Source organism: Geotrypetes seraphini, chromosome 8, assembly GCF_902459505.1.
Source record: "Geotrypetes seraphini chromosome 8, aGeoSer1.1, whole genome shotgun sequence".
Lineage (NCBI taxonomy): Eukaryota > Metazoa > Chordata > Amphibia > Gymnophiona > Dermophiidae > Geotrypetes > Geotrypetes seraphini.
In genome coordinates, this window is record NC_047091.1 from 608,438 (window position 1) to 630,713 (window position 22,276).

A 22,276-nucleotide genomic window follows, 5' to 3' on the forward strand; every position below is an offset into this window, starting at 1 on the left:
TGCGTGGAATAGTCTCTTGGTAGAGGTGGTGGAGTCAAAGACTTTGAATTCAAGAAAGTGTGAGACAGGCACATGAGATCGCTTGGGGAGAGGAGGAGATAGTGGATGCTTACGGATAGGCAGACTAGATGGGCCATTTGGCCTTTATCTGTCAAAATGTTTTTATGTTTATTCTGACCCTTATCATTTTGAGTGGAAGGAGCACAAAAGATGGCCATGAACAATATACCACTTTAGGTCAGCATTTAATCTCCATGGGCCTGAGCAATAGGGTAGTGTGTTCTGTAGTCTCTGTGATATTGCTACAGAGATGGGCTCTGGAGGTATAGGCCTCCTATCATAGTGAGGGCAGACACCCTTAGCTAGGGTTGAGGCTAGTGATCTTCTTTAATCTGAAACCACCAGCTCTGCCAAGTAAAGGTTTTGGGGCATTAAGACAGCTTAGAACCATTCGAGATTTTCTGGATGAGAAACCATTACATACGCTAATACATGTTTTTGTACTATCTAAGTTAGATTATAATAATTTAGTATATGCAGGTATAGGAAAAGGACAACTGAAGTGCCTACAAACAGTACAAAATGCTTCGATTTGGCTGTTAGGCTATGCATATATTTGTGATCATGTGACACCTTTGTATCTGAAATTCCATTGGTTGCCAATGGAATTTAGGATTAAATTTGAGTTGCAACCATTATATCTTTCTAACCTGGTGTTATTTTATGCACCAAGGTGTTTACTACAGTCTTTGAATGATAGGGTAGCTGTTCCCCATATCTCGAAGGCCCATCTTCTCTCAACTAGAGATTGTGCATTTTTCTATTTAGTTCCACAGTTATGGAACAATTTGCCTATAGAATTGTGAAAAGAAGAATTGTATACAAATTTTAAAAGACATCTAAAAGCACATTTTTTTAATTGGTTTTTTAAAACTGAAGAAACAAGTTTGGGACTGCAATCTCTACTTAGTCAGTTATTTATTTGTAATAAAATTTTCAGTTTGTATTACCGGTAATTAGTTAATTTTTATTATTTTGATTGTTATAGAATATTATGTATTTAAAAACAAAACAAAACACTTTTTTCTTCTTTTCTTTCCTTTTCTATTTTGAATGGAGTTGTTTTCAAAATTGCTTTGAATTATATATTGTAAACCGCTTGGATGCTTTTGGCTATATTTGCGGTATATAAAGTTTTTAATAAACATGCTCTTGTCATTTTACCTCTGGTTATCAGAAAACTGTGTCTGCCTGAGCAGGAATGGAACTGAAGGAAGCATATCTTAAGTTCAACATATTGGCCAACTCTACTTGGTGTTGATGTCCCACATAACAGTTCAGTATGACTTTAGAACCTAAGTACACCCAAGCCTGAGCAAGGCTCAGAGATGAAATCTGAATATGTTTATTCATGCTGCACATGCACAAAAGTATGATTTTTAGAACTTATATGAATAACACCTGCAGTATGACTCAACTCAACTGAGTCATCATTTGTATGCAGAAAAAAGGCCTAGGTGTGAGCAAACAAGCATCCTCCCTCCCTTTATCCCTCTTACTTGGAATTCTTCAAACCCCAACTCCACTAGACCCCCCCACAAATTAAAACTTTCCTTCCCCTCACTAAAAGGCATTACCCATTGTGACACACTTATCCCTTGCTCTAACTAGCAGAGGGACTAAGTGTGCTGAGTTCTGGCCTATCGGCGTGGCCTCCTCAGGTTGGAGGAAGGCTTTTCAGGGTAGAACAGACCTAGGCGCTTGCCTAGTCTGCCAGGCCACACTGAGAGTAACTTATAAAGAGAAGACCACACAGGTAAGTCTTGTTGCAAAAGAATGTTCTTGAGCTTTATTGAACCCGGGTGTCTGAATACCATCAGCCACCCGTATGTCATGGCAAAAATTATAAAATACAAAATAACTTGCAGTTGTCAGAATGGCTTGCTATATATGCCACATACAGTTCAATACCCTGGACTTTCCAGTTTAACTACAGTCCTCTTCACCAGGGAAAAAGGCAAATGAAAAAATATCAGGAAAATAAAACTTTCCAACTTGGCACACCTTGTGACTACAGCCAGAGTAATTACAGTTTCAAAACTTAGTACTGAATTTCTTAAACGTTTCAGCTTACCTAGCTGAGACACGGACAGGCTTGCAGAGCAGGCTTCACAGCTCATTATAATCAGCTGGGCTTCCTGGCCGACGGAACACAATAAGGCATTATATAAGCTGTGAACTTTACTTGGGTTTTTTCCATGGAGCTTTCACACCCCTACAGATAAGGTTCCCTGAATCAACAAAGCTCTCCGGGCAGTCATACAGAGTAGCGGGGAGATTTTCCTGCTCTTCTCCTAATCTCTGTCAGTTGGGCTTGGGTTACGGGAGACAGCACAAGCACAGCCTTGCTTCCTTCCCCTTAGTAACTAACCTCCATGTCAGTGGGGAAATAGCTAGCTTCCAGCAATGGCTCAGCGACTTCCATAGCCTGTCTGCTCAGCAGCCTCTGGGGTGGAGTTGAGGTAGTCCTCTGTCATCTCCACGTCCTCACTGCTGCGAGCTGGAGGAGAGAGACTTCTCCCCTCATCTGACTCCAAGCTCTGCTGTCTCTCCTGCCGCTGCCTGAGCTCGTTAGCCCTAGCTCCGTCCCGGCTTTCCCTGCTCCCCCTACTGAGATTCCATACTCTGTTTTTATGTTGGTTAAAGCCCCACCCCTCTCTCCTCAGAGCAGCTGTGTTAGGCAGGAAATCCCTAGGGAAATAACTCCGGTTTCTCCTAGGCTGGTAATGAGCATACCTCCCAGCCCTAGGACTCCACTTCTCCATAAGAGTCCTCTCAGGCTTTCTAGGGTACCTGTCCTGAGATGGCACCCTCTGCTGGATGTATATATGTTCCTGCCTCTCCTGCTCTACCTCACTGTCTGAGGGGTAGTCAGCCAAAACCAAACTTTTACTTTTAACCTGGTCAGCCCTTCTGACCAGGGACCGTGTTTTGCTTTTATCCCTTACAGGGACAAAGCTGGCCACAGGTTTGTCACACCATTCAGGAAAGCAGGGGACCTCCCTCTCCTTCAGAATCACTGAGCTCTGGAACAGCCTTACCTCCCCTCTTCAGAACTTGAGCTCTCTCCAAGTTTTCCGCAAGCATCTGAAAACCTGGCTTTTCTCAAAAATGTAAGCCTCTCTCCAACCTTGGTATCCCAAATCCTCAAAATCTCTTCATATCTGGCTTCCCTAGTCCTCTAAATATTCCTCATTCTTCGACCTCTAACCCTTTATTGTAGTTCCTTCATATTACATCTCCTGTAAACCATGCCGAGCTCCACAAACATGGAGAAGATGCGGTATACAAACCTAAGGATTAGATTAGATTAGATTAGATTCTAAAGCTTTTTTCTGATATTGTTTCAAAAAGTCATTTCTTTATCCAGATTCAGCAAATGTTTGAGACAATGACATCCAGAGGCTTAGCAAAGGAAAAATATGGTGAGAGATAAAAAGCATTAGTATTGGAATAGGCTAGGTCATCTGGGCCTAGAGCCACCAACATTTGTGCCAATTCATGTATTCCTTCCTGTGAGGCAACAGGAATGAAGTACTTGTGTTCTCGTAATAATCATGTAAGATATAGACTTTAAGATCAATGTGAGAATATGGGCACCCATGCAGCTCAATCTCACAGACAGGCCCATGATGCTGACAGAAACTCTGTGCTAGCTCATGTATCCCTTCCTGTGTGAGAATTGACAAAGTCATTGGTTCAGGACCAGGGCCAGGGCAAGGTCTCTGGTGGCCCAGCCTGTTCCAATGCTAATGTATCAATCAATTTTAATGTGAGTTAACTATTCTAATAAATCTGGCAGTCAATAAATATCTAACAATTCTGCCAGTGATTATTTCTTAATCAGTGTCTATATTCATTTATCAAGAATATTCAGACTATATTCAACATTCCATTGACAGATCTATGAAACACTCAGAAGCGACTTGATTACAGGAAAAGATTTTTACCCGATGTATTTCATTATACTGCAAGCTTCCTCATCAGCTTCTCTGTCATATTAAAACATCTTAACTTCCTCACTATTAATGTTCTCTCAATCATCTTATTTTTATTTAACTTTAAGATGAATATTTCAGCCAAACCCACTGTCAACATGCATGTTTCGATGTCTGCGTCAGGGCTGGGTTTTCTCTTAGGTTTTCATTACTCTCTCTCAACAATATGGAGCTTTAACATTTGCTAATATATAGCATTTATCACAGCAAAGTTATTTGATCATATCCTGTGTTTGGTCCAAATGTAGGAAATGCATTTGTAAATGATGTCTTATTTCTCCTTTATTCAGACCATTGATCGGATCTTCCGGCGTGGCTGGGAAAACTTTGTTGCCAATCTCTACACCGTGTCAGTGGCTAGATCCTCACCCTCGCCCACATCTCCATCCCTGGTAAAGGTGTACTGAGGAAGGGAGAAGGAAGTGGATGACATGCTGGGCCCCAAGCACTCTTCCTACCAAGACAAACTGCAAAAGTTTGGTTTGCTGCCCCTGCTCTCCTGTCAATATATGTACAAACACGGAATGCACACACATATTGTAGACCTACATGCATATACACAATAATTCATAAAAAGACACACTGAGACGCTCAGATATATATATATATTAAAACAGATACACAAAGTTGAACAAAACATGGACTACCTCAGGTTTTAGGGGCCAATATTCAGTGGAACTTATCCAAGTAGAAAAAGCTTCTGCTCAGAAGAGTCCCACTGATCAGGTCCATACCTGGATTTTTAGCAGTTGAATATCTGATCAAACTGCTTCAGTACTATCTGAGTAATGCATGGATGTTGTGAGGATAGAGCTGGGACTTATTCAGCAGCAATATGGAGTCGGGTAACTAGGTAATCAGACTTATACAAGCCAGTCTATTTTAATGGCTTAACCTTATCAGGTAGTGGCAGGAGTTTCAAAAAATTCTGACTGCTGCAGGCTAAATATTGGAGAATCAATATACAACTTTTTCCTCACTTGTTAATACTACCTCAGTGCTACAACAAACCAATCTGTGTACATTAATGAAAAGATCTGAAGTGACAATACACAAAGCAAAGGCTTCTGGATGTCTGTCTTCTTTCCTTGCCACTTTATGGCTCATGTCCCACTGGGGGGGTCACGGGGGTGCGCCTCGGCAGGAGGGGTTGGGATCCTTCCTGCCAGTATTGTCAGGGTTCGGGGTGGGGGTGGATCGCAATCACTGCAGGAGAGATTGGACATCTTTACTGCCGTGATTGCGATCCACCCCCTTACTGACACAAACCGCAGCAGGAGAGATTGGGCATCTCTCCTGCCACGATCGTTGCGTGGGGGGGGGGTGTTTTCTGTAACTGGTGTTGTTTTTGACAGACTGGCCCCTCCTTTGCCTAAAAGGTCTTGTTTTGGGCGTTTGGGACTTGGGCAATTTTTTGGTTGATAATGTGTTCTAAGGTTAGATGTAGTGGTGGTCTGGGCAATTAAACTGCTGAACGTAGAGGGTGGCCATTCTTTTAAAAACCTCATTTTGAATGTTTTTTTTTGAGAATGGACATTTTCCCTGCTGCTTCTTTCAGCGTTTAGGGCCTTAGGCCAAAAGGGGACTTAGTGGCGTGGAGGGGCATAATTTTAAAAAAAAAAGTCTAACTGTGATCCCATCTCAGAGAATATTTGATCTTTCATGCACTTTTACATAGTTAAAAAGATAGAAAGTAAAAAGCAAGTTTGCATACCTGTAACAGGGGTTCGCCATGAACACTAGGATAATACAGGCACATATGGTTCTCTCTGATACATAAATATTATAGTAGTTAAGGACAACTCTCAGCTCCTTTTTGAGTGTCCTAATGTACATTTATTCTGGTCAAGCATTTGGCCAAAAATACTTTCTATAACTCATTTAGACAGAGGTATCTCTATCTCTTACAGAGTCATTATTTTGTGCTCCTCGTGCCCAGATATCTCGATCCCATCAAAATACTTTAAAATATTTGACACTATGATTGCTCTGGCTATCCATCATATTAATTGGAGAGATAACTCCAATCTCAATTTTCACGAATGGTGGAATCACTTGTGTACGATTAGGAAATATGAAGAAATGATAGCTTTCAAATTTAATAACATTGTTAATTTCAATCTGAAATAGGCCCTGCTAGATGATTTTTGTAGAATCCTATTATAGTTAAACGAGACTCCTTTGTTTCTGATTAAAGATTCTGCAGCTTTTGTGTGTATTTTTGTTTTATTTTATATTTACTTTAGTTTATTAGTATATGTTCTATTTTATGTATAAATTTGTATTAAGTTATTTGATTTCTTTTGTTTTTGATTGATATGTGTAATTTATGTATAAGATGTAGTATCTGAAAAAGTTAATAAAAATTATATTAAAAAAAAGCAAGGACAACTATGAACAAAGGACGACTGTATAAAATTTGTTCAAATATAGCAAATGGTTATTTCAAACAGAGCATATGGCTACTTCAAAAAAATAGTGGAGAAAAAAAGAGACCTCAGATAACTAATTAACTCCTAATCTCAGTACATCATAGTCCTTCAACAGAGCACAGCACAGTCATAGGTCTCTCAAAATAACTCCATTGAAACCACCCTTATAAATAGTGATTCTAAAAATTTAATCAAACTGAATGTTTTTTTGGGGGGAGAGTTCAGACGGTGAAAATGATGATTTTGCCTGTAGTTTGTTACCGAATGGGTATGTTACCAGTGTTGTTTCAGGGGTCTTTTTACAAAAAATTTAATAGTATTCTTACAAAATTTATTTGGCTGGGGAAAACAGCAAGAATTGCTTTAGTATCCTTACAAAAGCCAATTGTGAAGGGTGGGGTAAATTTTCCAAATTTTTATAGGTATCATCAAGCCTATATAATGCGTCAGGGTATGTATTAGATCCTCCCTGAATTCATGGAAAATCTTCCAGACTGGTTAAGGTTGCAATGACAACTCCTGTCTCCATTGAGATTGTGTCACGTTTTGAGTATCAAGATGCCTAGATTGAATAAGGACAATAGAATTTTAATGGAAACTTGGAAAACATTAAAATTTATTACAAATTTAACAGATATTCCAATTCATAAATCCACTTGCTAGCTCTTCCAGTTCGCCCATTTTGTTTCCTAAGCTTCTGGCATTTGTGTACATACATTTAAGATCCTTTTGTGCTAATTTCCTGGATTTAGTGGTCCTCGCATCCCTTTTTGTATCCATTTGATCTTTTTCATTGCCTCTTGTAGTTTCATCATGTTCTTGCCCTATATCTGTGCGGTTGCTTGAAGTTTCCTCCTTAGGATATCCTGGTGTCCAGGCCATCGACTGGTTGTCGACTGTCGGCTCTCCCCTGATCTTTAGTTTAAAGCCTTTTCAATGGACTTCTTCATGTTCTCAGCCAGGATTCTCGCTCCCTGTTTGGTGTTGTAGGCCGTCCTTTCTATAGTACCTGCTATAGAACCCCAAAATTCAAATTGGCGGGTTTAAGGTCATCTGGAAGTACTGGATGAAGGCGGGCATACGTACTTTAGACGATGTAGTATCAGACGGAAAGCTGCTTGAGTTTTCATGACTGCAACAAAAATTTGGTATTGCTAAATCTCAAAGTTATAGGTGGTTGCAGTTGAAGCAGGCCATTCAGGAGGGGTTCCCTGACTGGAAAAATCTTAAAAATCAGTAAAGTTTGCCATTCCTGTGCTTCCAGGCAGATTTCCTGGGTCACCAGGCCGCTTAGTGGTATAAATTAATATCTGGATTTTTGAATAAGAAACCAAAAACTGGTCTTCATGACATTTGGCGCATTGAGATAAAGCATCAGATTACTGCGTCTCAATGGCCATGAATCTGGACTTGGAGGATGAGATGAGGTGTCTGCATCTATGAGACAAACTTGATTTTTTGTGTTACATAGAGCAGTTTGGAGTGGACCCCAGTTTGGTTACAGAAATTAGATAGTTCCAAATCTAATAGGTGTTGGCACTGTCATCTTGAACCTGGGATATTAGATCATTTATTATTTTATTGTCCCTTTATACTTCAGTTTTGGAGATCCATTTTGGATCAGATAAACAAAGTAATGGAAAATCCACTGGCACTTACATATGACACTGCTATTTGGCATTATGATGAGAGCTAAAAGTCAAATATCTTCTCACAATAATAAACTTTTATTTATTATGACAGGGGTTGCCATTTAGTTTATTTTAAGGAATTGGAAAAACTGGGATAGACTGAACTATACCTTATGGTGGGAGTCTATATGTCATATTTTTAAGATGGAACGAAGTATGGCTATACATCAGGGACATTATAAGAAGTTTCAGAAGATTTGGGAGCCATGGACAAAATTTTGCAAAGAGTGATTAGTGATTATGCCCTTTGGTCATACACGTCAAGGGTGGGTGGGTGGGTTGGAATGTATTTTTCAATTTTTCAATTTGAGTGTATTTTTTGAATATAATTTTGGGGGGGTGATATATCTATTTGTCATAAATTATAATTGTAAATGTATTTAAGTGCTTTTATAGAGTTATATGATTGTATTATATTCTGCACTTAATCATGGCTTTAAAATGAATAAAGAAATTTTTAAAAAAAGAAATACATAAATTTTCCATAATTAGCAAATTAATCATTCGAGTACGCTAATGTCCATATTTTGGATTTTGAGACCCTGTTCAAAATGAAAGAATAACCTTCAAACCAGATAGAATCACTCTTTTCAAAAAATCTTTATACCCTTTAGGTATAGGATGTTGAATATCAAATATCCAAAATAAATTATAACTATTACAGTGCCATCTAGCACCCCACATATTGCTAACCTTTGAAAATATAATTAACCAGAATTGTTTAACCAATGGACATTCCCAAAACATATGAGATAACGTTGCTTTTTGATGTCCACATTTCAAACAAGAACCTAAAGGAATAATTGTTGCTCTGAATTGAAGTAAAGCCACTTATTTTACCTCATTGGAATGACTATGAGACGGCATTGTATTTTCCAAAACAGACAATATTTTTATTGTTAGTATAAAGACTTACAAAATTACAGTAGCAAAGGCATAGCAGAAAGAAATATATTGTCAGTTCAGAATATGCAATGGAGAGTAGAACTTACACTGATATGCCTAGCAGGGGCCTAGCACTCCCCCGCTGACATAAGCAAGTGAATCTCTCTGGCTCTACCTGTGATGCATGTTTTTTTTATACAGAGAAATTCTTCCTTTGTTCCAAAAAGCACATCCCCGAACTCTGGTCATGTACTTACCTATTGGTACAAAAATGTATTCCTAACTATTCCTCCCCTCCAGTCCATGCCTCTCTCACTTCTCCCCCCCAGGAGGAAAGCCTGAGCAGAAACAGATAATTCTTCGTGAACTTTCTTCCTCCAGCTCTGAGATCCTTATCACCTTGCAGAGGCTAAGTTGTGGTTTTGCAACGCTGTACATCTTCAGGATGGCGACCTTGTAGATAGTCTTATGCAGAAAGTTGGCAAGAGTGACCTTTCAGCACCCCAGCTGTGCCTGGTTCCCATAACTCGCTTCAGAGACAGGCAGCAAATGTCCAGTCTGGTTAAAAGTGCTGTCTTGGTACCAAGCTCCTTCATCTCTCTACTCCCCCATCATCTTGCAGGGATTGTTGCTTGTTATAAATGTTTTATGGCTTTTCAGGGTGCCTTGCATATGTGAAGTCATACAGCACTGATAACAGCTCAGCAGAACCTTGGAGAAGTATCCTCCCAGCAGGGAATGGAGACAAGAACTTTGCAGCAAAGGCCAGGGGGGTTAGCGTTTCAAAGGATACATGTGTTCACAGACAGCAAGGTACAGGCTGGGCCATCTGGTTAGCTTGTAAAAGAAAGCTGGTTTAGGTTATGGGAAAATATATGTTAAAAATGTCTGTAGTGTCCAGCATACACAAGTGAGGCCAGTATGTCCAGGTTATCCATCTCAAAATGCACATCAGGGTGCTATGAATAATCTACAGATAAATTTTTATCCCATTTCAAAGGTCAGGTAGAATACCATATAATAACTTCAAAAAACGTTGTATATGACTTCCATTCAAATTAATTTGTAATTCATCATTCCAATCTTGAGCCACTTTAGAAAAGTCTACTCTTCTCCCTCTGTATTCGCTGTGATAGGGGATTAACAGACCCGTGAATACAGAAAAAACGTGAATAACTTTTTCATATGTTATTCGCTGTTTTCTATTAAAATCATCATGAATATGGTGAAACCGCGAATAACATGGTGGGAGACCTGGCCTGTTCCTGAAGGAGAGGCAAAGCACGGTGAAGAAAATGCTGGGAATCAGCAATTTTCTCTGTAAATGCTTGGAATCAGCAATTTTTCTATGCAAGCTGACGTAATTTTGGGGGAGGAGCCAATAAGCTAAAAAACGCAAATAATCAAAACTGTGATTGCTGTAACCACAAATACAAAGGGAGAAGTGTAATAATGGAGAATGTTCTAGCATTGATCGACAAAAATATTTTAAAGGAACTACCAGTTGGGCATCTAACCAATATGCTTCTGAAAGTTCTTCAAACGTACTTGACAAAAGTGACGAAGCAGACATAGAAGATACATAGAGGTTCATAATCGAAAGAGAAAAACGTCCAAAAACTGGCCTATATCGGCACTTAGATGATCATCAGTCAAAAACATCCAAGTGCCGATAATCAAACCGGGTTTTGGATGTATTTATAAACGACCTAGGCCTTCATAGTGCTGCTGAATGACCATAGCTAAATAGGGTGCGTCAGAAGGAGTGTCAAGGGTGGGATTTGGGCGGGATGTGGGCAGGCTTAGACTTAGTCGTACTGCATGTATAACTGAAAGTTATACAGCACAGGGTCGACGGAACTTGGACGTTGTGACTTAGACCATTTAAAACATGGTCTAAGTCACAAAAAACCACCTAAAGTGACCAGATAAGCACTGCAAACACATAATACAGACCCCACACACTACCCCAGTGATCAACGACCCCCCACCCCCATAAAAATAGTAATCACAATTTGAAAATTGTGCCTCTAGAACATCATCGCCTGGCATAGGAAAGCCTAGTCGTGCTGCAAACAGGCATCTTAAACCTTCTTGGGGGTGGGCTAGGGACCCATAAAGAGGTAGACCCATGCCCATAAGCCCCTGTAATCACTGCATTGATATTGAAACGCGCACTCCCCTATACATCCCTAAAACCCTTTTGCACTGGCATATAAGTGGCTCCTGCAGCCATAAGGGCTATTGGGGTGGCTATTGGGGTCTAGGGGATTGTGGAGGTGGTTTGGGGGGCTTACCATGACCTATAAGGGAGCTGAAGTGAGATGAAGACATGACACCCTTTTTGTAAAGTTCACAGCAGTGCCCTGTAAGGTACCCCACTATTTAGGTGCCTTGTCTGGGTGTTTAGTCCATCACTTTGCAGACCCCTCCCACGTCCAACAGTGCTTGTTCTAGGTATTTTTGACTTGGATGAAAAGTTGGATGAAAATGTGGTATAAAGATTGACAATTTAGCGACTTGGACAATCAGATGATGATTTTCGAAACGAAAAAAAATTTAGACGTATTTTTGTCCTAGGCTGTTTATTTACTTTGGATGACTTGCAACTTAGATGAAAACGGACTTAAACGTTCCTTTCGATTAAGCCCCTCATATTGTTTGAGTTGCAAATAAGAAAAAAATATCTAAATTATTCCAACCATAATCAACACACAACTGATTAATCGTATGCAATGTACCGTCATCAGTTAAAATTTGATATAAAAATATAATATTCTCTTTCTTTCTTTCTTTCAAAAATCCTACCAAATTCATACCTAGTGGAAAAAAACCCATTATCATTAATAGTTAACAAAGGTGAAACCAGAGATTTCAATTTCATCTGATTTCAAATCTAACTCCAAGTGGATCTCAGAGGTGCAATCAGAAAATAATAAGGATTCCCCAGAACAGCAGCCTTTACTCTAAGAGCATGCAGAAGATAGCTAAAATGATAAGGTTTCCAAAACTGAAGTTCTACTTGAGTCCAAGAAAAATAAGATGTAGAGATGAACCAATCATGAATATGTCTCATGTGACAAGATTCTACAAATTTCCTTAAAGACAACAATCCCAGACCTCCCTTTTTACATAAGGGAAGATGAGATCATTTTCCTTGTCAAAGAAATCCTCTAATAATTTTATCTAATTGAGATTCAACTTTCTTTGAAAGAGATATAGGTAGCCATCCAGGTAAAATAATTATATTATTAAAGCACAACGCACCCCATTAAAGATATAGGAAATTGTTTCCATACCAAAAAACACAATTTTGTCTTGGCTATTAAAGGTTGTATATTAATCTTATGAAGTTGGGAAATATCTTGCGGAATTGTAATTCCCTAATATACTATTTTCTTAGAAGCCCAAGTTAGAGGGAATGGTCCAGTTCATCTTGTTGGTAACGTGGATTGAAATGGTAAAGCTACTGATTTTTGATAGTTCAACTGAAATCCAGAACGAAACCCATATTCGTCCAATGCATCAATTAAATAGGATAAGGAACTCTCTGGATCTGTCAAAATCAGCATAAGATCATCCACAAAAGCCAATACTTTTAATTCTTTACCTTTAACCTGAAAATCTTTAATATGAACATCTTTTTTCAAAGTACGTAATAATGGTTCTAAATAAAGAAGAAATAATAACGGGGAAAGAGAACATCCTTGTCGAGTTCCTCTCATAATTTCAAATGAAGAAAAACATGTCCCATTAATCAGTATAAACGCTCAGGGATTAGTATATAGAGTTTGTAAACTTTCTAAAAACCATCCAGAAAAACCCATATAAGATAAAATCGGAAAGAGAAAAGACCATTCTACTCTATCAAAAGCTTTTTGTGCATCTAAACAAGCCAACAATCCAGGAATTCCAGTCACTAGTGCCATCAAAACTTTATGTGCATGTATTACTGATTGTCTGCCTCTGACAAATCCAACCTGTTCAGTCCCAATTAGTTGAGGTAAATAACATGCTAATCTATCTGCTAAAACTCTTGCAAAGATTTTTAGATCTATATTAAGCAGGGATATAGGGCAATAGGAGTCTACATTTTGAGGGTCCTTCCATGATTTTTAGTAACAAGCCACACGTCACACATGAGTACCTAGGAAAAGGCAGCATCTTACATATTGCAGTGAGCAGTACATCAATGAACCCATTGTAAAACTAAACAAGCCAGACCAGCACAGATCAATCCTACATCGTCAATCCTAACAGAAAACCATGTCTTTCAAACACACAGAACACAGAAAACACCTTCACCTAGTATGGAATATGTCATCACAAACTAACCCCTCCCCCTTTTACAAAACTGTAGTGTGGATTTTAGCTTTGACGCTCATAGAATTCTGAGCATCAGCGCTGCTACCACCACGGCTGGCGCTAAAAAACGCTCCACAGTTTTGTAAAAGGGGGGATAAAATATTAATACACAGTTTCAACGCTCTAGCTCAGAGATGCCCAAACTTTTTGGGCTTGCGAGCTACTTTAAAATGACCAAGTCAAAATGATCTACCATAAATAAAATTAAAAAACACAAAGCACACTATACGCTGAGAAAATGTTAATTATTCTGGGTTTTTTTTCAAAGAGGTCAAGGCAGATGACTCTATGCATTGTCATCTCAGTAACAACCATACAAAAATAGACAAATATACCCCCCTTCCTTTTTATTAAACCACAATAGCAGTTTTTAGCGCAGGGAACTGCGCTAAATGCCCAGCGCTGCTCTCGACGCTCATAGGCTCCCTGCACTAAAAAACACTATTGCGGTTTAGTAAAAGGGGGCCATAGTGCAAAATATAGACAGCATATATAAATTCAGACACATTTTGATCACTAAATTGAAAATAAAATCATTTTCCTACCTTTGGTAATTTCATCAGTCTCTGGTTGCACTTTATTCTTCTGACTGTGCATCCAATACTTCTTCCCTTCTTTCAGCCTCCTCCAGACCTCATTCCCTCCCCCAACTTTTTCTTTCTTTCTCTATGTCTGTCTTTTTCTGATTCTGTGTCCCGTTTTTTTGCTTTGTTTCTGGTTCCCTGTCGTCCCCCCACACACACCTTCTTTCTTTCTTTCTTCCTTCCTTCCTGCCTCCCCCATGCCACCACCGCCGCGGAATAGGCTGCTGCTGCTGCTACCGCTATCGGGAACAAGCCATCTCCCTGCTTCTCTTCTGCACTGGGCCGATCAACTCTCGCCGCCCGACGTCAATTCTAACGTCAGAAAGGACGTTCCGGGCAGCCAGGCAGCGATTGGCTAGCCAGAACGTCCTCTCGACGTCAGAATTAACGTCCTCTCGACGTCAGAATTGACGTCGGGCCGCGAGAATTGGTCGGCCCTGCAGGGAAGAGAAGCAGGGAGATCAAAGAACACGGTGCCAGCCTGATCCCCGATGGCAGCAGTGAGAAGGGAAGGGAAGCAGGTTGGGCACCACTGCTCTAGACGAGCCGCATTCTAGGGAGAACAGTGGACCGCCCCTCCCCTTGGTACGCCACTGGAGCAGCAGCGTGTCTGACCGGCTCATTCCATTCAAAGCCGCGGGTGGCGGCTCCTTGCGAGATCCGCGCCTGCGCCTGAAGCCTCTCTGATGGTGTGACGTCAGAGAGGCTTCCGATGCAGGAGTGGATAGCGCAAGGAGCCGCCAGTCCGCGGCTTTGAACGAACGAGCCGGCTGCTGCTCCAAAAGGAAGAGAATAATGCCTCCATAAAACCTGGAGAGCCACACGTGGGCCGCGTGTTTGAGACCGCTGCCTTAGAGGGAACACTGCTTAGGACCTTGGGGGAGCCCGGGCCCCTGAATGCAGGACTGGTAGTACTGCCCTGATGGCGGCCCTGGGATTAATTATAGTATTATAATGGCAGTTGAGGCTCGGGGACAGGAGCCCAGCTCAGACACGTCTTGCTAGGCTCAGCAACACTCTACAACTCCTCTCTTACGTTTAAAGATCAAAAACATTCCCTGGTGTCTGGTATCCTCTTTCAGTTTCACTTCTTAAGGGGGTGAAAGGGGGACAGCATCAACTGGGAGATTAAGGAGAGGTCAAGCCTGAATTCTTCCAGTGGTCATCTGGCCAATCTGAGCACCTTTTTATTACTTGGATGTGATTGAAATAGGACTAAATACAAATGTCTTCCTGTTCCATTATTGCCAAAACAATACTAAGAATCCCTGTATTCCAATCTAGAGTGGTGGGTTACAAGATTGTATTGCCAGAAAGGGCCACAAGACCTCTATCTCTAAAACTAAATTGTATAAAGTCGTTTGTAAGCACATTTATTCAGACCCTGAAGAAGGAAATACTCCTGAAACTGGGCACAATTGAGCCTTATTTCCTAGTGGCGAATACGGGCCAGGAACCATCACAGGGAGAGTTACCGACTGAAAAAACGCTATGAATTTGAGGAGTGCCTGAGATAAGTACTATGAAATTGCTGGTTTGAGCACCTTTTTAGTTGCCTGGATTTCAATTTTGCATTGTTATATATTTATCACAGAAATTTAGAAACACTTATTAGTGGGTTCACTATTATCATTTAAAAGCAAAAGATGTACACCTGTAATGGTGCCAAAGAGGCCTGAGATATGGCCCTTTACATACAGGTATAAGCCTGGAACTCTGATTTACCCAAGTCTCGATAGTTTTTACTCTTGCACTTAGGGTACATCTATCAAAATCTATATAGAGGCCTTGTGGCTCTTTCTGGCAATACAATCTTGTAACCCACCACACTAAATTGGAATAGAGGGATTCTTAGTATTGTATTAAGTTATTACTCTCTGGGACTGTATTGCTGAAAGACATCCTAATTTTGGGCCCACCCAAATCACACCTCCAACACATCCCATTACTATTTGGATGGACTCATTTGGAAACATCCAAATTCTACCTTTTCAAACATTGCAATTTAAACATTTTTGACAAATGGCCATTTTTGTGGTCATTTTGAGATGTCTATCTACTTAGAAAATGAGCTCCAAAGATATTACACAGTACACCAGAAAGCTCACACAGATCCTCAAACCCTAATTTCCAAAGCAGATGGAAAATTACTGACACACAGCTTATTCCCCCCATCTGAAGGTGACTTTGGAGCCTCGTTTCTTATAATTATAGGGCAAATAAAAGGGCCAAGGCTTTCATGATTATTTATTCTGTATGTGGCAAAGCTCTAGACATATTTTGCAGGGGTGACTAAGGAGAGCATAGGGGAGTTTTTAGCAACCTAGCTTATTCTTCTCCCCCTCGAGCAAAATTTTCTAAGGCCTGGTGTAATTATTTTAATTGCTGCCTTTTCATAGATTCTGTGGCTTGTTACAGAGGGTGTGGCTATTGTAAGGACCGGTCCCTTCTTGCACTTTTTTTGTTTGAAAAAAGCACTGCATTTTACACACATATGGTTCAGTAATAAGCATATTGACATTCCAGAGTATAAGCAGATAAAGACAATGGACTGCAGTGACACTAGTCAAAATACTGTATTTTATTCAAGTGTTTCTTAGAGTCTTTCCGGAGTTAGGCTTTTAAGCTGCTGTAAAGACTGAGACCCAAAAGTTCCGGGTATTCTGAGACATGTAGTAGAACCGCCGGGTAACCCGATGGGGGGGAGAGGGGGGAAGTGCTCACTGCAGGTACAGGGACAAGGCCATCCCCACAGTTAAGGGAGGGAATGCACACAGTCACTTATTGCGCACGACCCCCCCCCCCCCCCTTTCCTACCTACAGGCTGAATCTGTATCTATCTCCCTCCTTCCCCCGTACCTTCGCAGTGCGTTTTAAGTTTACAGAGTAACTTGCTGAAGCCACCGGAGCCTGCTTGCAGTCGCGTACGTCTGTGGGCAGAAGCTTCTCCTCTGATGCAGGCCACAATGTAAATTTATTTTAAAAAAACCCCAGTGTCTCAGGCCACTTTCTCTTAGACCCCCCCCCTTTTGATCTCAAGCACTGATAAAATAAATAGCACTTCCCAAATTAGATCCTGACCCCAACTCATACCCAACCTTCCGAGTCAATGCCCCCCTTACAAATTCAGGAACTCCCAGCTCCCCAGTCCAAACCCATTCTCCTCAAAATAAACCCCATCTCCCACAATAGAAACCATATCCCACCTTACTTACCTGGGGTCTAAAGAACTTCTAAGTTGGCAGCAGCAGTCCTTCTCCACTGCCACATGGAATAATGCCACCTTCAAAATGGCATCTGACCCCTAATGGTAGTCTCACAGCACCACTATTAGGGGTATCCAGTCATATAAGGAAGGGAGTCAGGGGGCCTTAACGCAGGAGGTCAGGGTATGAGTTAGGAGGTCAGGGTCTAATTTAGGGAGGGTTGCTTCTTTTGTTGGGGCTTGAAGCAGAGTTGGAGAGTGAGGGAGTCAGGGATTCTTCCTCACGAGTGATGTTGTTATGTTGGTGGGCAGTAGAGGGCGCTGGCCAATTAGTGGGTAAACTACAGGGTCCAGAATGCATTGAGCTCTGTAGTTCAGAGTTCAATCCTTATCCAGCAGGTGATGCTGAACTACAGGGTCCAAGATGCATTGGGCTTTGTAGCTCAGAGCTCAACCCTCGTCCAGCAGGTGGTGCTGAACAGCATGAACAGGCTAACCTGCTGAGTCATGGGGTGGAACCCAGGCAGGAAGAGCTTCATAAGCCCAGACTGGGATCCATTCTGGGAGGTCCCCATGAGAGGTTTCTAGGAGAGGGTACCTGTGGGAAGGTGGGAGCCTCCACAAAAAGTCTTCCCTGAGCAGAGAAAGTTCAGAAGCCGTGGGTTAAGGAGAACCACGGGGGAAGCTCAGAACTTGAAGACTGATAAAGGTTACTGGGATGAGCTGGTGTGTGAACATAAGAACTGCCGCTGCTGGGTCAGACCAGTGGTCCATCGTGCCCAGCAGTCTGCTCCCGCAGCGGCCCTTAGGTCAAAGATCAGTGCCCTAATTGAGTCTAGCCTTACCTGCATATGTTCTGGTTTAGCAGGAACTTGTCTAACTTTGTCTTGAATCCCCTGGAGGGTGTTGTGCTTGGCTGGATGAGAAGCCTGCTGAATGTATTGGAAGTTTGTACAGTAAAGGTGCTGGCTAAGGTAAGCCAATTATCATTTGGTTGAGGCTATGTGCTGGAGAGCCTAACACTGATTTGAAAGGAACAGCTAATATCTGGTGTGGCTGAGGTAAGCCACGCTGGTTTTGAAATTGCTAAGAGCTGATTACCATATTTTTTGCTTCATAAGACGCACTTTTTTTCCATCCAAAATTGGGTGGAAATTTTGGTGTTTCTTATGAAGCGAAGGTAACTTTTTTAAACACTCCCACTCACCCCATCGTACCTTTTTAAAATGTCCATTGGGGGTACGCGGGCTGCCTGCTGCCTGCCCCTGCTGCTGCTCCCCACCCGCTGCTCCTGCTTCCTGTTCGCCGCCACTGGGCTGCAACTCCAGGAAGGGAAGGGCCAGTGTGCAGCGATTGTATGTTGCAGACCCACAAGCCTTCCCTCGACATCAGTTCTGATGTTGGGGGAAGGCTTGTGGGTTGGCGACGTGCAATCACTGCACGCTGGCCCTTCCCTACCCTTCCTGGAGTTGTGGTGCAGCGGCGGTGGCAGCAGAGTGGGGACAGAGGAGGAATCAGCGGTGAGTAGGCAGGCTTTGGCACGGTAGGAGGGAGGAAGGCAGGCTCCGGCGCAGAAGGGAGGATGAAGAACAAAGGCAGTGAGGGGGAGGGGGCATGAACTCAGGACATGGGAGAGAGGAAGGACAAAGGCTGGAAGGCAGAGAGGGGGCACGAACTCGGGACATGGGAAGGAGGGAGGACGAATAACAAAGGCTGGAGGGCAGTGAGGTGGAGGGGGCATGAACTTGGGACATGGGAGGGAGGGAACAGAAAGGGACAATTGATGGGCCTGAGTGAAGGAAGAAAGGAGACTCATGAAATCACCAGACAACAAAGGTAGAAAAATTATTTTATTTTCAATTTAGTGATCAAAATGTCAGTTTTGAGAATTCATATCTTTCATATCTGCTGTGTGTATTGTGTGTATATGAAAAATGAAAGGAACAGCCTGGTAGGGAGACAGGGAGCAGAGCCTGGCAGGGAGGGGGGACAGGGTGCAGAGCCTGGCAAGGAGTGTGGGGTTGGGTGCAGAGCCTGGTATATATTAGTACACAATTTGGTTCAGAATGTTTGTTTTTTTTTCTTGTTTTCTTACTCTAAATCGTCTTATGGTCCGGTGCATTTTATGAAGCGAAAAATACGGTAATTTATTAAACACTGAATGGGAATTCATGCTGTATATAGAACAAACTGTTACACTGGACTAAGAGACTGAACTTAAAGTATAGAGTTTTGGTTTCTCTGAGCTTGTGAAGGAACAAACTGAAGTCTTGTACACCAATAAACGTGTTCATTATACCTTCAAGAGTGTCTAGAAGTGTATATGTGTAGGAATACAGAGAGGGTTGTTAGAAAACCTGGCCCGGAACACAGCAGGTCCTGGCAATGTGATGGAAAAATTACTGCTCGACCCATCACAGAGAGCTCACAGGAAGTGAATCAGGAGGGAGTTAAGAGCACCACTGTGCTATCAGATTTCTGGTAGTGCAGCTACACTTACTAACTAACTGCCCTCTTATGAGTAAGTTCAGCAGCATGATCAGTGGTCGTGGCATCTAGTACATAGTATATTGACCCATACCTCTGCATGTCCTTGTCATGTCCAGATCCAGCCCAGTTCTATGTTTTTAACATACAGGCTCCTATTTTTAGCACAGTTGACAGTAGCACAGCCCTGTGCTATTGCTTACCACAGTGTAGAAGGGCCTCTAAGTTCTTTAAGCATGACTAGTTATAGCCCAACACTGGCTGGCTGGTTCCAATCAACATGCATTTGGCCAAAGGGAAGCTAACACCATTTATCAGCTGTGCTTGCAGGATATCCATCTGTTTTATGTGTCACTTTATTTCCCTTTGTTCCCACTGTGCACATTTCAATATTTAAACTTCAGATTGGCTTTTTGAAAACTGACCACCGTCCTTGAAGACAAAGTCTGGAGCTATCTTGGCTTCATGGTTCTGGCAGTGTAACAAGGGACTGCATTCTGCTACTGTTACTACACAGACATTTTATTCCTGAAGAAGGTATCACATTGGTACTGAAACATTGACCGTGTTGAGTCACTTTTGTATGATTAATTGTGAATAAAGATCCCAGTGGAAACATCTCTTTATCCCTACTTTTGGGTTTGGTTGATTTTATTGACATAGGGAGGGGTCCTTCCCATTTTATTTTTGTGTAGTTTGACCTGAAAAGTGCCTACCTGGACCTAGTTGTAAGCTAGTTGTTGGAAGGTTCTACTTGTGTTGTTATGAAGATTTAGCTAGAGAAGTGTTGCCCAGATAAACATACCTTCTGCAGAAGGGACCTCGTATACATCAGCATCTGCAGCTAGTTCTTGGCTAGTCCAATATATCAGAGACTGCAACAAACTCTGCTTTCTCAGTTCCTAGAACTGCAGTGTTTTGTAACCCTCTTTTAGAGGTGCACCTAACTGGTCTGGTTTTCAGTATACCCAATAATGAATATACATGATTATGTTTCAATGTATACAAAATTCTATCCTGCATATTTCCTTGGGGCTATCCTGGAAATCTATACCTTCAGCAGTGGGTTGGGATGTACAATTCTATCATATTGGTGGGTTTTCATATCCTAGCATTATAGCATTAAAGAAAAAACTAGACTCAGTGTCTATTGTAGTAGATACAAAACTGAGTGAGTAATAAATTTGCTTATGAACAAAGTCACATGACTTAGATGATCCTGAATTTTGGGTAGAGAATTGTTTAAGCAGATTACACTTGTCTTGGCACAACATTCCTACCCTTAGACCCTTGAGTACTGCCAACAAGCTCTAGGTCATCAGGAACAGGATGAGCCAAGCAGAGGAGAATGACAATGAAGTACTGATCATCCACAGCATTTCTGACCTTGCAACAGATCAGTATTGGCATTGGCGGTTTGTGTGAAGCATGGGCCCAATTATAGAGCTCAGTCTGTCTGCACTGCCATAATGAAATACTATACAGAGGTGGAGAGAGATTGGAAGCTGCCTTTCTGCAAAGAGGGCTGAACTGAGAATGCGTAATAGGGCATGGGCTTCCCTTTCACTTTGGAAATTCATTTAAAAATGAATAAAATAAAGCTCCAGCTATCTTCCCCTATGACAGGAGGAAGAGGAAAACTTTAAAAAAATCAACAAACAAATCAAAAAAGTTTCTCTTTCTTTCCTTTTACTTTTTTTTAACACCTTTCTCAAGAGAGCAGCAGATCCTGTTTCATGCAATGGCTCAGACATTATTACAGAGGGAGAGAGTGACAGAAGGGTATATCATCTTCTTTACTGTGTGATTAAATCAGAAGGCAGGGCCTTAGGAGGAAGGCAAGGACATTACAGGTCACTCTCGCCATATAGGGCACAGGAGAAGGAGACATAGTCCAGGGCACCTGCCACCCCATCGGCTCCTACATACTTGGTCATTCGTCTGATGCAGTATTCAGCCTGATCTGGAGGCAGCTCACGGCGAAGCTCTTCTGCTGTGATGTAGTTCTGTGGAAAGAGGTCAACAATGGTCAGCAGGAAATGGTGGATTTAAGACAAGGGAGTTGGAAACATTTAATTTGCTCTGAGCTATACCCTTAAAAAGTGACACACATTTATTTGGATTTAGGTCACACCTTTTTCAGTAGTAGCTCAATATGAATTACCGTACATTTAGACACACTAGGTATTTTCCATAAAATGTTGTATGACTGCATCTGGCTTCCAAGAACAAATTGTAATAACCTGCATGGGTCTTCTATGAAGGATGGGATAAACCTGTATGGAAAGAATTATGATTAAAACTCGCATGATCTTGGGGGGTGGGGGCTGGATAGTTTGAACAATGGCCTTACTGGTTCTGTGGATTATTGGAAAGTTTGATTCTAAAACAGGGAAGGAAAACAGGATATTGGATTAAGTACTGATCTTGTAAAGAATCAAAGAGGAAGATAACAAGACCTGAATCAGAAGAGATGGTAAAGACTGCACTGCAGATTCTTGGCATGTCTGGGATATATAAGGAAGGAAGCAATAGGAAAATGGATAAAGAAACAGATAAAAAAATATTG

General features: G+C 41.5%; 2 protein-coding genes across 3 annotated transcripts in view; one reads left to right on the plus strand and one right to left on the minus strand.

Annotated features, from left to right (window-relative positions):
* LOC117364753 overlaps positions 1–6,438 on the plus strand; it is a 28,337-nt gene extending 21,899 nt beyond the window's left edge. For both annotated transcript variants that reach the window (XM_033954342.1, XM_033954343.1), the window contains one exon: positions 4,349–6,438. In XM_033954342.1, coding sequence (XP_033810233.1) covers positions 4,349–4,465 — 117 coding nt within the window. In that variant the 3' untranslated portion in view covers positions 4,466–6,438. The remainder of the gene's footprint in view (positions 1–4,348) is intronic.
* A 14,941-nt stretch (positions 6,439–21,379) lies between these two features.
* The window catches only part of ACTN3 (actinin alpha 3), a 165,500-nt gene continuing 164,603 nt past the window's right edge, over positions 21,380–22,276 (minus strand). Inside the window, exon 21 of the mRNA XM_033954112.1 lies at positions 21,380–21,713. Within this exon, the coding sequence (XP_033810003.1) occupies positions 21,555–21,713 (159 nt within the window). The 3' untranslated portion in view covers positions 21,380–21,554. The remainder of the gene's footprint in view (positions 21,714–22,276) is intronic.